At 42.8% G+C, this 13,562-nt stretch overlaps 1 protein-coding gene across 3 annotated transcripts in view; it reads right to left on the reverse strand.

Annotated features, from left to right (window-relative positions):
- The window catches only part of ARMH4 (armadillo like helical domain containing 4), an 81,249-nt gene that overhangs the window by 37,256 nt on the left and 30,431 nt on the right, over positions 1-13,562 (reverse strand). For all 3 annotated transcript variants that reach the window (XM_087728129.1, XM_087728114.1, XM_087728121.1), the window contains 2 exons: positions 12,037-12,228; positions 6,590-6,859 (listed from right to left, as the gene is read on the reverse strand). In XM_087728129.1, the coding sequence (XP_087584255.1) occupies positions 6,590-6,859; positions 12,037-12,228 (462 nt within the window). The remainder of the gene's footprint in view (positions 1-6,589; positions 6,860-12,036; positions 12,229-13,562) is intronic.

The following is a 13,562-nucleotide window of genomic DNA, read 5'->3' on the forward strand; positions in this document are numbered from 1 at the left end:
TGGGTGGAGCTGGTAATCATGACCTCCACCACAGCAGAGAGTACAGTGAGGGCCCTTCGTAAGATGTTCGCCACCCATGGGTTACCGGATGTGATAGTCTCAGATAATGGGCCCCAGTTTACCTCCACCACGTTCCAAGAATTCCTGGCCGAACAAGGAATCAGACACGCAGCCACAGCCCCTTATCACCCAGCTAGTAACGGCCGGGCGGAGCGCGCAGTTCGCTCAGCCAAAGAAGCTTTGGGCCGCATGGACCAGGGCGACTGGCAAGAAAGAGTGGCGGCTTACCTCTTGAGCCAGCACTCCATACCCTGCCCAACGACTAATAAAAGTCCCGCGGAGCTCTTGATGGGTAGGAGATTGCGAACCCCCCTAGACAGGCTCCATTCACTTTACGCAGGGGATCTGCCGAGCAACCTGGGGGCCCTCCCTTCCCACGCGTTTAAGTTAGGGGATCCTGTATGGGCCCGCTCCTTTTCTGGGGATCCACGGTGGGTTCCCGCAACCATCACAGCTCTGACTGGCCCCTGTTCCTTCAGGGTCGGCCTGGCCGACGGAACACAATGGAGGCGCCACGTGGACCAGTTAAGGCGACGCCTCCCCGCGGAAACAGACGGCCCGAGCCTCTCAGACACCCGCTCTCAGCATGAGCCACCCTCGATGACCTTCCCCCCAACGGACCGCCTCCACCCGGGGAACGGGGGACAAGCCGATACGAACTTTTCGGACAGACGCGCCTCACCCGGCTACTCCCTTCCTCGAAGCCCTTATCGAGACTCTGAACCTACACCCCAACCAGACTGCACGGGGCCACTGTCAGACACTCCTGTTGCCACGGAGATGCCACCCCGGACAAATGGACATCGGGCACGGGGCCCGGGGCCAGCGCCATCTCACGGGGCCGCGTCGCAGATTCACCGCCCCGCCACGGACACACCTCCGCCGGCGGTTCCCCCCCCGACGACAACCGCCGGGGAGCCACGAAGGTCGGGACGAGAACGTCACCGTCCCACCTACTTACAAGACTATGTTTGCCCTTCCTAAGGGAACTCTTTGACTAGGGGGGGAGGGGTGTTGAATACTAGCGCGGGAAATACTAGCGCGGGAAATACAAGCGCGGGAATAAAGGACTCCCTTCTGATTGGTTCCCGGGCGGAGCCGGTTCAATCCTCGTCCCGATTGGTTGAGCTACTCGACGCCCCATTGGCTCCTCGTTCAAACCCGGAGGTATAAATGTTTGGCGCGAACCACGCCACGTTGAATCGTAGTCACTCTGTTCTCAATAAAGGTTGCTGTTTGCATACCCGCTTGTCGCGTCCTTTCCCTTCGCTCCAAGATGCAAAACCCACCTTTGTCAATGGGCCATTAAAAGGCCTGAACCAGTCTATTCTACATAACAAAGACCTCTCCCCTTCAGCTCCAGAGTGATGGGATTAAGGCATGCTAGTATTAGCCCTTTACCCATCTCATCACAGGGCACCTGGAAAGAAGCAATGCTCAACCAAACTTGGACTCAAAACACAGCCTACAGAGTTGTCCCTGCATAGCCCCATGGGAGTCTGACAACCAATCAGAATACAAGATCAAGATTAAAGCCCAGAGAGGGCATAAAGCCAGGGACTTTAAGCATCTCGCTCTCTTTTCTTCTTCACCCAACATTTGGAAGCATGTGATCCCTTTTTTCTGCTCAGGAGTTCAAGCCATGTGGTCCTGTTCACCATTAAACCATCTTTCCAAGCAGCCTCCACATTTCCAGTGTCTTTTTCCCCACTTGGAACTCAACCCAGAAGGACATTTCTTCCAACATGCTTTTGCAGTCAAAAACAGAGCTTGGGAGCCCATTTTCACTGTCAGAGTACTTTGGCCACTACACGCGCCCCCCGATATGAGTGACATCAAGATGACCACACCCACCCCAGCCCCCCACCCCAGCCCCCGAGGTCAAACACAACCCTGCTGCAGCCCTCAGTGAAATCAAGTTTTACACCCCTGGTCCAGGGCATAAAAGTAGCATCTAATCAATTCCCTATTCAGCTCCCTCCCTCTGTCCAGGTTCAAACTCTTCTCAAAGGCTGTAAGAACTTTCCTTTGTTTTCCTTTTTAATTAAAGCTGAGAATCCATGGATATCCAATGAAATCAGACATTCCACTCTATTCTTTCTGGCTTTTTATTTGAAAGAAGCAAATTGCCTATTGATTAATTGAATGGTGGGGTAGTTGTTAGTGTCCTCCCTTCCCAGTGAAATGTCATTCTTCTGTGTTATCGTGCCCCAACCCCCTCATCACCCTGACTCCTGTATCTCTGTTTTCATTCCTCATGAATTGGGTGCAATCTGGCTTCTTTCTCCTCCAAGAAAAACATCATAAAAATCCTGGAGATGTCCAATAAATGCAATCCCATGAAGATGAAGATAGGGAAAAAAGGGGTAGCGAGCTTCATTCTCTCACCAAGCATTATTTCTGCATTTTAAAAAAATTCTTTGGTTCTTTTTGCAAAGATTCATCAGGATACGCCTGAAAGATGGAACCTCTGAGAATCTAACTGGAGTTTCTAAATAATATAATGAAGCATGAAGGATGCAGGTGTTATAAGAGTGAAGATCTTATTTGCCCTCCAGATATTACTGAATTACAACCAGTATCCTTTATTATTTGGCTATTTGGCTAAATCCTGGCTATTTAAACAAGGATCTCTGGCATTTGAAGCAATACCTAGACTAGATATAAACCTAAGGTTTCAACAACCTTAAGATGTGTGGGCTTCAACTTCCAGAACTACCCAGGAAGTTGGTTGAGGAATTCTGGGAGTTGAAATTCACATATCTTAAAGTTGCTGAAATAAGAAACACTGACCTAGAGGAATACAGATTCCATATACAGGTAGTCCTCAACTTATAACAGTTCATTTAATGACCGTTCAAAGTTACAACGGCACCAAAAAAGGGAAATTAGGATCATTTTTCACAAGTACAATCCTTACAGCACCCCCCATGGTCATGTGATCAAAATTCAGACCCTTGGCAACTGACTCATATTTATGACAGTTACAATGTCCCAGGGTCATGTGATCAACTTTTGCAACCTTCTGACAAGCAAAGTCAATGGGAAAAACTAGATTCACTTGCCAACTGTGTTACTAACTTAACAGCTCAATTATGGTCATAAGTCGAGGACTACCTGTAATTTTCTTGGCAACAAAAGATGCATAGTTTGACATTGCCGTCTTCTGGTTTTGTTTGTTTTTAACGTCTTAATCTACCCTAAAGCCTTGTTCTTTGAGGTCAGTAGTAGCTTCCTACTGGTTCAAACCGGCTCAGCCAAACTGGTAGTGGTATGGCAGCCTGGGTGGCTGGAACCGGCAGCAACCTAGGCCTGCCATACCCGGTTCCCCAGTCTCTTCTGCCGTCGTTGGCATGTTTCTGCACGTGCGCAGAACAGTTTTCAGTCAACTGCGCATGCGCAACAACGCATGGCGGGCGGGGGTATGAAGCGAGCAGTGCACACGCAAAATGCCCTCCTAGCAAACTGGCAGTAAACAAATTAGGAACCCACCACTGATTCAGGGAGCCCCTTATATAAATACTAACCATTTTTAACCTTGCTTAGTTTCTCTACCCTCCCTCCCCCAAGATCAGCCACGGTCAGCTGGGTGCTGCTGTCTGCTGCTTCTGGACTAGCCGTGAGATTGATCAAATGCACCTCCCAGAGCCACATATGCAAAATATATTTCCAGATCAATCAATGAATATTCATCTCAGATTGGAATGAACACTCAATCCACTGATGGTTTTTGTCTTCCTAAAAAAGCTGCTTCAACTCCAAGCTTCTCAGAAGATTACAAGCTTAACAAAGATTCAAGAAGGGGGCCGTGTTTCTGCCTAATCTTTTCCCTTTCTGCTATCTTTTCTGTTCAAATTCATCACTCCTTCTCCAAGCCTCCTACAAAAGGAGTCAAAACAAAAGGAATGCAAACAGATGAGTTCTCCCCTTCCACTTTGCCCATTGTTCAAATTTGCAAGCCAACAACCCTGTTTTATAGTTGAAAACAAACAAAATGAAGAAAAGATTCAAGGGAGTGCAGAATTATTCTGTCCAGGCTATGATAAGATCTCACGGTTTCTTCTTTGACAAGTGGGATTCCTGCCCCCACTCCGCCTCCCCGGCTCCCATCCCGAATGGGTGGGTGTGGCTTGGTGGTCATGTGACTGGGTGGGCATGGCCAATTTAGCAGTCCATTTAGCAGTCCATTAAACAATACACACATATTAAACTTTATTTTGTTTTGCTCCTGGGGGTGTTTTATTTGCTTTTGTTTGCATGTTGCATTTTTGGGGCAGCCGTATACATGTTTTTGGCCTTCCCAGCCCCCAGAATCCTTCTGCCAGCCAAAAACAAGATGCGCAGAGGGATCCCGGGGCAGCTGTGCATCCCATTTTTGCCTTCCCGGCCTCTAGAAGCCTTCTGCCAGCCCAAAACAGGCGTCCAGCCTCCAGTAGCTCTCTGCCTTACCTTTCACTTCCAGCTTGCAAAGGTAAGTCCTGCGCTCAGTTGAAGGGTGGGGGCCAGCGGGTGGGCAGGATGACATGGATGGGGCAGCCTTGTGGTCCTGCATGGGCTGGATTAATGGCTTCGGCAAGCTGTATCTGGCCAGCAGGCCATAGGTTGAGGACCCCCTGCTCTAAACTCTTGAAAGCACTGATAGACTTTGCTATACCTCACTGTGAATCCAATAACCTTTTACTGAACCAATGAACATTCAACGGGCTAAGGAGAATTTTGCAGCACATACATAGTGCCTTCCCTCAAATATCCCTAAAAGTAATGAAATTCCATTTCCCTAAAACTGGTAGGGTACACATTTATTTATTACATTTGTTTCTACTTTTTCCTTTCAGATTTTAATTTGGCTCCCTTGAGGTTATTTTGTTTTCTCATGTCAACAGCAGCTAATGTAGTGTAGTAGCAAAGATACATTGGACTAGCTGTGAGACCAACAGTTGCAAACAATAAGTTATGCTACCCAAGGTAAACAATCCCGCCTAATCATCATACCACATCAACAAAAGCATTGCTTGTTTAACTTCTCTTCCCACACATCTGGGGAAACAGCTAGGCCTTCATAATCTTAAGAAAGGGTATCAGGGACAGGGTTGGTGCCATTGGATGTCCAGGATGATGCTGTTCCACAAGACAGCAGAAAAAGCACAACTGCTGATCCAACAAGATGATATTGTTCAATACGAGAGGAGTCATGCTGTCCCTGCTGGATCTGGTGAGAAGGAGCAGAAGCAATGGGAGAAATGTCCTACAAGGAGCCTGGCCTTATGCCTTGTAGGGTTTTATAGATAACAACCAGCACCTTAAATTGCACTCAGAAACCTACTGGGAATCAATATTATATGAGTACAGTGAAAATGCCAAACATTTGAGTGCATAAATGCATTCCAGACTAGGTTCCCAATGCTTTTCAAGGGCAGCCCAACTAGAGTGTGTTAGACTAACCCAGAAAGCATGGATTACCACAAACAAGGTCTCTCTATCCAGAAATGGGCCAATATGTAGAAGACAAATCTTGCAAAAGCCCACGTTATGGTTGGGGATAAATAGAATCAGGGGGTCACTGAACTCTTTAATGAAAGGTGAGATATAAATTCAAATAAATAAATAGAGTGAAAACATCAAGAATGGAAATATTTCTTCAATTCTAGTTCATCAGTTTAATCACTACCCACTACCCCAGTAGTGAAATCCAGCAGGTTCTGAAATTTTGAGTAGTTTGGAGAACCGGTAGTGGAAATTTTGAGTAGTTCAGAGAACTTGTAGTGGAAATTTTGAGTAGTTCCGAGAACTTGTAGCGGAAATTTTGAGTAGTTCAGAGAACTCGTAGCGGAAATTTTGAGTAGTTCAGAGAACTCGTAGTGGAAATTTTGAGTAGTTCAGAGAACTCGTAGCGGAAATTTTGAGTAGTTCAGAGAACTCGTAGCGGAAATTTTGAGTAGTTCAGAGAACTCGTAGTGGAAATTTTGAGTAGTTCAGAGAACTCGTAGCGGAAATTTTGAGTAGTTCAGAGAACTCGTAGCGGAAATTTTGAGTAGTTCAGAGAACTCGTAGCGGAAATTTTGAGTAGTTCAGAGAACTCGTAGTGGAAATTTTGAGTAGTTCAGAGAACTTGTAGTGGAAATTTTGAGTAGTTCAGAGAACTCGTAGCGGAAATTTTGGGTAGTTTGGAGAACCGATAGCGGAAAAATTGAGTAGTTCAGAGAACCACCAAATGTCACCTCTGGCCCCAGAGTGGGGTAGAAATGGAAATTTTGCAGTATTCTTCCCCTGGAGTGGGGTTGGAATGGAGATTTTGTAGTATCCTTCCCCTGCCATGCCCACCAAGACACACCACACCCACCAAGTCCAAGCCACGCCCACAGAACCGATAGTAAAACAAAATGAATTTCACCACTGCACTACCCACTAGCCAGCATTTGATAACCAGCTAAACCACTGAAGAATTGATAACTGCAATGAAAATAAGAACTCCCTTTTCGAGCATAGAGATTTTGCTGCCCAAACCTTCCACATGTTACGTATTGCTTACCGAGCCCTTGGTTCTGCTGTTCCCATTCAATTGCATTTGGTACATGATAGGATATTCCGGAGAGGCTTCCTGCAGGGTTTTCCAGACCTTCCAAGGGTTCCTGTGAGGTTTCCCCAGGAAGAGTAAAACTGGAGAGGTCAGCATCATCTAAGCTTTCATCTATTAAACTGGGTTCTCTGTCGTCCTCATTCCCTTCTTCATCCTCATCCATATCCTCCTCTTCCTCTTCTTCCTCTTCCTCCTCCTCTTCCTCTTCCTCCTCCTCTTCCTCTAAAGAGATAGGAATTAAAAGAAAGATGATATTTTTTTAAAAAAACATATTATGATGTTCGTATTTGTACTCCTTTTTTATTGAAGAAATGTTGGAAGATGCTTGAAATAGAGGTTGTTGCCTTGAGGGGAGAGGATTAATTAAAGTCTCAATCCTCTGTGAGTATCTAATGATAGTATATGGAAAGTTCCAAAGATACAGCTATTCATCAAATGCAAAGTAGTTTCTTTCTTCTTTTCCTCTTATCTCACAATATTGGTGAAAAACTCTTCCCATCTTTGGAAAGAAGAATATCTTAAGAGGAGGGCCTTTCAGTAGAAATACATTACAATCCTAATGTTAATTTTAATCATTTACCCAATGATCGATACTCACACCACTAGAAGTAAAAGTGTTTAACTTAATTGTGGCCTTTTTAAAATTTTATTTCATTTTATCCCTTTTAAGTGAATGATTTTTTTTGGAATTAGGGGACACACTTATTAGAGGACTTAATTTGTAGGAACAGAAAGACAAATATTGTGCCACTGAAAATGATCATTTGGCTATGTAATTCTGAATGCTCCACCCGAATCTGCAAAATGGATACATGCAGCCTATTGGCCATAATGACTAACAATCTAAGAAAGTCTGTCCAAGTTTGGTGTCCTCTAGACATATTGAATATATTCTATAGATAGATCCTACAACTCCTAGCCAGCATGGAAACAGCTTGTGGGCTGGGAATGCTCAGTGATGGTCTAACACCATGGCGAACCTATGGCATGCCCCCTCTACCGCCAGCCACTTTTGGGTCTCTGCCGTACATGCGCAGACGGTTGGATGCACATTGAGGGTTGCGTGTGCATGCATAGTGGTGGGGGAGTGTGGGGGGGTTGCACACACATATGGGAGGCATGTGGGGGTGCACAGGCATTGCATTATGGGTATGCATGCACACCCTTTCGACACACAGCAACGAAAAGGTTAGCCATTATACTGGTCTAACACATCTGGAAGGCACTAGATTTGGATGTCAATCAAGCATAACTGTCTTTAAGAGACCCTTGTTCTTATGAGAGATGCAATTCTGTTTGTACTTGCCCAATATTAGAATTTATCCATCATTATCAATGCACAATTTATTCTTTCAATAAAAGCTTTTTTTCATGCAAACAATGAGGCTGCACTAGAGTCCATATTTTTTAAAATCAAATAGGAATGCTCTCCAGCGAATTTTAGTACGTTCCTGTCCCCTTTATTTCAACCGAAAATAATTAAATATCCTAGAGGTCAAACCAGTAGATATTTGACTGATCAATTCTCAAAATTCCAGACATTGTGCAAACGGATGAATGCAGTGATTTCATGCATCACAGAAGGAAATGCATTGGATTCTTGCCTATCTCTAAAATATTTTGCTCTAACCCTGCATTACCAATTACATTACATTCCTTGGTGTTAGAAACAAAAGGAAACATTGCCATCAGTTGGTCATAAGGAGGCCCTGCAATCTTCAAGGAAGTTTAGAAGAAAAATCCCAGTGAAGAAGGAAGACGCTATAAAGAAAATGCCAGCAATCAATGAGGAAATAAAACCGCAGTATTTCCATTTTTTGAGTGTTTCCTCTTGATAAGTGTTTTAAAGTATCAAAATAAGCACATAAATTTAAAGTTTACATAAAGCTACAGTGAAAAGTGATGGGATTAAAGTTGGTGTTTACTACAGATCTCTATCTTAGATTTTGGCTGAGAGCTGTATAGAACCCAACCAATGTGGCATTGTTTGTTAGTTTGTTTATAAACTGCCCTTATTATCATTATATCTTAATATTTATAAGAAATTATTATTTAAATAAAATATTTAATTTATAGCTTTATTATTTGGTAGCTTATTATCCTGGCTTATTCAACTAATTAAAAAAAGTAAAAGACAATATATGAATCCAGCCATACTCTCCATCCAGTCCTCTCTACCCAAAGAAATAATTATCGCTCTATAATTAAGAAATATTTGATTTAATGAACAATTGTGCAAAGGCTCTACAGATAGCCTTAAATATTAAGGTCCCCCCCGCCACCTTCCATACCCTGGATTTTAACTCTTAACTTATTTTTGTTTCAACCCAGCTCCTTTTACATAGGTACAGCATTTTTATATGGTTTTTATGCTTTTATGTTTTGACTATAAACCACCCAGTCATTCTGAGAGTGGAGATGGTGGTAATTAATTTTGATATATATTTACAATATAAAAATCTGTTTATTCCTAGAAATGCATCACACAAAAGTATGAAATGTAATTAATGACAGAAAAAAACAACCTTAAGGACCTAATTTTTAGTGGGGGGGGGCTGGAGAGATTAAGTCTGTTCTGAAGGACAGTTTTCGGTCCTTCAGCCGCGACATATGCATCATCTTTGATCAGATTCACAGTGCAATATGTGATGTCCATATCTAGATAAAATATTAACTGGTTTGTTTGATTAATTAACCATATCACAGGCTGATATTCCTGGTCTTCAGAAAGAGGGAGGGAGGCATAAGTGTTGCAAAATAAGACCACTCCAGTCACTGCTTCCATCCCTTTTTACTCCACACAAATAAAACAGAGATATTCATTTTAAAATAACTGTTGTTTTTTTTTAAAAAAAAAAACCAAATATGCTTGGCAATTACACCAATATAATGGAAAAACAGAAAACTGTTACTGTTTTATGATATAGGTGGGTTTTACAGTAATAGTATGACGGCCTGGGTCGCTGGAACCAGCCGTGGCCCAGGCCTGCCACAGCCCCAAACCGGTTTCCTGGTCACCGCCGTCACCTTGTTATTGAGTTCTGCGCATGTGCAAAACAATTTTAATTGAACTATGCGTGCGTGCACAGCACGCATCCAGCATGTGTGCACATACAAAGCATATGCACGAGTGAACCAGCAGTAAAGCCGGACAGAACCTACTCCTAGTATAGATATCCAATCATATCTGGATGGCAGCTGAGAGGCCCCCTGAAGAAGTTTGCTGCGTGTGCCCACCCCATAACATAATGCTCCCTGTGCCGTGCCCCTTGTGCATGTGTGCATGAAACCCACCCACCACTGCTGTCCCATGCATGCGTGCACCGCTTTCTAGGTCCCTGGGGAGGGCAAAAACGTCCTCCTCTGGCTCCCCCCCCCCCCGAGGCTCTCGGAAGGCCAGAAACTGCCCATTTTTCAACTTCCAGTGGCCGCGGTAGGTACGTTTTTCACCCTCCCCAGGCTCCAGAGGCTTTCTAGGAGCCTGGGAAGGGCAAAAACAGCCTCCCCAGCCCCCTCCCTGGAGGCCGGAAACAGCCCATTTTCCAACTTCCGGTTTGAGCGTTGAGTCGTTTTTCGCCCTCTGGAGGCTTCAAAATGGCCAAAATCAGCTGCCCAGCATGCACGCTGGAGCTGACAGGGTAACACCTTGCGTGCCCTAAGAAATGATTCCTCATGCCAGCTGTGGCACTAGGTAGATTAAGAGAACTTGCAATTCATACAATCTGCTTTTTTAAAATAAACATTGCTGAGATCCATTTACCAGAAAGTTAACTGTTCCCTGCTCTTCCCATCAGTCCCCTGTCCTAATTCCTTCTACCTCAGTTTACTTTTATTTTAGTGTGGCGGAAGCATTTTTAAAGTTTTCACTAGGCTACAACCACCCTCCCCTTTTCGAATTCTAAAACTTTGATCAGGCTTATCACCTTCTGGGATAGACAAGTCTCCTGTTTTCTCCAGCTACCCCCCTCTACTTGCCTCAGAAAGAATAACAAAGTTCAGAGTCCTTTGATTATGAAAAGACTTTGCAATAAGTGTTGAGAGTTTAACATCAGAGTACAGAAATGAAGCTACTCCACTAGCATAGAAATATCTTGAGAGACATTTCCATATGCTTGGAGATGCTGAATTTGGATTTGAATCATATAATCATCTATAAAGCCCTGGGTAAAGAAACAATGTACTGTGAAATCTAGTCTCATTTTAATCCACATGTTTACAGTTTACTTAAAATCATTGTATTTACTTATTTATTTATTAAATGTATATAATAATATATTATAGCCTTTATTGTCATTGTACAAAATAAATGCAACAAAATTGGTTTTAGCCTCACTGTACAATCGATGACAACAAATACAAACAACATAAATAGTATAAAGAATAATCCCAATGCAAGTAATTGGGGGGGGGGGTAGAAAAAGAAAGGAAAAGAAAAACTAGTCATGCATTTCCATGTGTTTGTGGAGTGATTGTGGTTGTGTTTACGGGTCTGACAACCCAAGGGATAGAAGCTATTTTTAAACCTTTTTGTTCGGCTGGCTATGCTGTGATGTCTTCTGCCCGATGGTAGAAGTGCAAAGAGTCACTGACCAGGGTGTGAATCGTCTCTGAGTATCTTCCTTAGTCTGCTAAAACAGCGAGACCTGGCGATGTCATCCAGTGATGTTAGAGGGCAACCAATTGTGCCGAATTGATCACTCTCTGTAGTGCCTTCCTGTCCGCAGCACTTAAACCAGCTTACCATACTGTAATGCAGTATGTGAGGACACTTTCTATCGTGGACCAATAGAAAGAGGTCATCAGCCATTGTTCTGAGTGAAAGAGAGAGAGGGAGGGAGGGAGGGAGGAAAGGGGGGGCGAGACAGAGACAGAGAGATCTGCCTGCAAGTCAGTCTTAATTCCTTGGACAAGCCCGAGAAATTTTCTAGGCAACATTTCCAAAACTAATTTATCATTGCCTTCTTCCTAGGCTAAGTGAAAATGACTACATAGACATAGAATAACAGAGTTGGAAGGGACCTTGAAGGTCTTCTAGTCCAATCCCCTGCTTAGGCAGGAAACCCTACACCACATACTCCAAAGCCATCCAGTTAGATTCTATGCATTAAGGCAGGTTTGAGACTTACAACTTACTTACAACTTTGCTAAATTTCAATCCCAAAAGGAGGTACGGTAGGTCCTGCATCTTGGACATGTCCTATAACCCATTTGAGGAATTTCGATTCCAAATTGTTGTTCCCTATGATATATTCTTTCACCCAAGTTACAAACAATCAAACAGACATGAACATTTTAGTGCTATATATGATAGATATTTGGACCATTACACTCTCAGTCAATTCCTGTTGGAGAGTATTCAGATTTTAAAGATCCCTGTTCAAATCATCTTACTTAAGTACCTTCTGATTCCAGCCTTTCCAATCCATAAGTTGAAGCTGTGGTAATTCGGTGGGCAGCTAGAACTGTGGTTTGCCGTGTAGAAGATGCCAAAGAAGGCAGAGTCATTTCAGTTGGCACCCTCAGATCATCCAGCGATGCAGGAATATAGGTAACAGAAATGACCTCTTTATTCTCTAGGAGGGTGACAGGTTCTGGAAGCCAAGCAAGAATCACAAGTGAGACCTATACAATTGCAAACTGTGACTAAAAAAGAAGTTTCATATTATAATTTTCATCATCCTTAACCCATGACTGGAGATAAGAACCTCAGCTAATCCTAGCGGATGGAAATAGGTGAGAATATATATTTTGTACATGTGGAAATTCTTAGCACGTGAATTAAGGTTGGTTCCCAAATGCTTTGAAGCTCTTTGAATTGATACAAGAGAATATTTGTAGCTCAGGATTCCTTGCTGCTCTCTGAGCTCACTAGCACTGATGACGTTGCCCAGTTTGGTAATAAAACGTCTGAAAGAAAAAAGGGAGCTCAGAGAGCATCAATGACCTCTCATATTTGAATTGGTAAATACCTTTATTTCTTAAAGTAAATAATTCCAACTCTTCATTATGTGGTGTACAAGGAAAAAAAAGTTCTTCCAGTGTACCCTGAATCTCTAACCCTCTCTTTCAATGGATAATCTTGAGATCTAATATATTAGAGTTAAAAGAAAACTTCTACCATCTAGTTCAATGTTTCTCAATCTTGGCAGCTTGAAGATGTGTGGTCTTCCAACTCCCAGAAGCTGTGCTGCCTAGGGAATTCTGGGAGTTGAAGTCCACACATCTTCAAGCCGCCAGGATTGAGAAACACTGATCTAGTTGATTGCAACTGTATTTAACATAACATTTATTAATTTACTTGAAAATTATTTTTCAGAATACATATCTCAAAATAGTTTATAATTAAACTGCAAAATACAATACAAGACAAAAATTAAGAAAAACTGCAAACACAAACAAATGTGAAAAGAAAGAAAAACTATAGCATACATTAAATCTCCTAATACTACAAAAGTATATGATTTGTGGTTTAAAAACTAATAAAAATACTTTTTTCTACTCACCTCCTGCCTACTAGGTGGGATTATAAGGGCAGGGTTATTAACTAAGACAGTACTTCAATAAAAAAACTGAATGTTTGAGTGAACTGATATGAGATTTGGCATTCTTAAAACCATGCATTTTTTTCATGACAATTAATATATTAAATTGCCTTACATTACATCAGATTACAGATAGTCCCTGATTTACAACAGTTCACTTAGTGATCATTCAAATTACAACAGCATTGAAAAAAGTGACATTACCATTTTTTACACTTATGACCATTGCAGCGTCCCCATACTTATGTGATTTACATTTGAATGACTAACGTTAACAAACTGCAATGATTCACTTAACAAATGTGGCAAGAAAAGTCATAAAAAATGAGGCAAAACCCACGTTGGTTGATGATCTCTGGCGGGCCCGGGACAGGGGCTGCTCC

Source organism: Thamnophis sirtalis, unplaced genomic scaffold, assembly GCF_051295495.1.
Source record: "Thamnophis sirtalis isolate CommonGarterSnake01/CBP01778 unplaced genomic scaffold, rThaSir2_p1.2 scaffold_1, whole genome shotgun sequence".
In the NCBI taxonomy this organism is placed as follows: domain Eukaryota; kingdom Metazoa; phylum Chordata; class Lepidosauria; order Squamata; family Natricidae; genus Thamnophis; species Thamnophis sirtalis.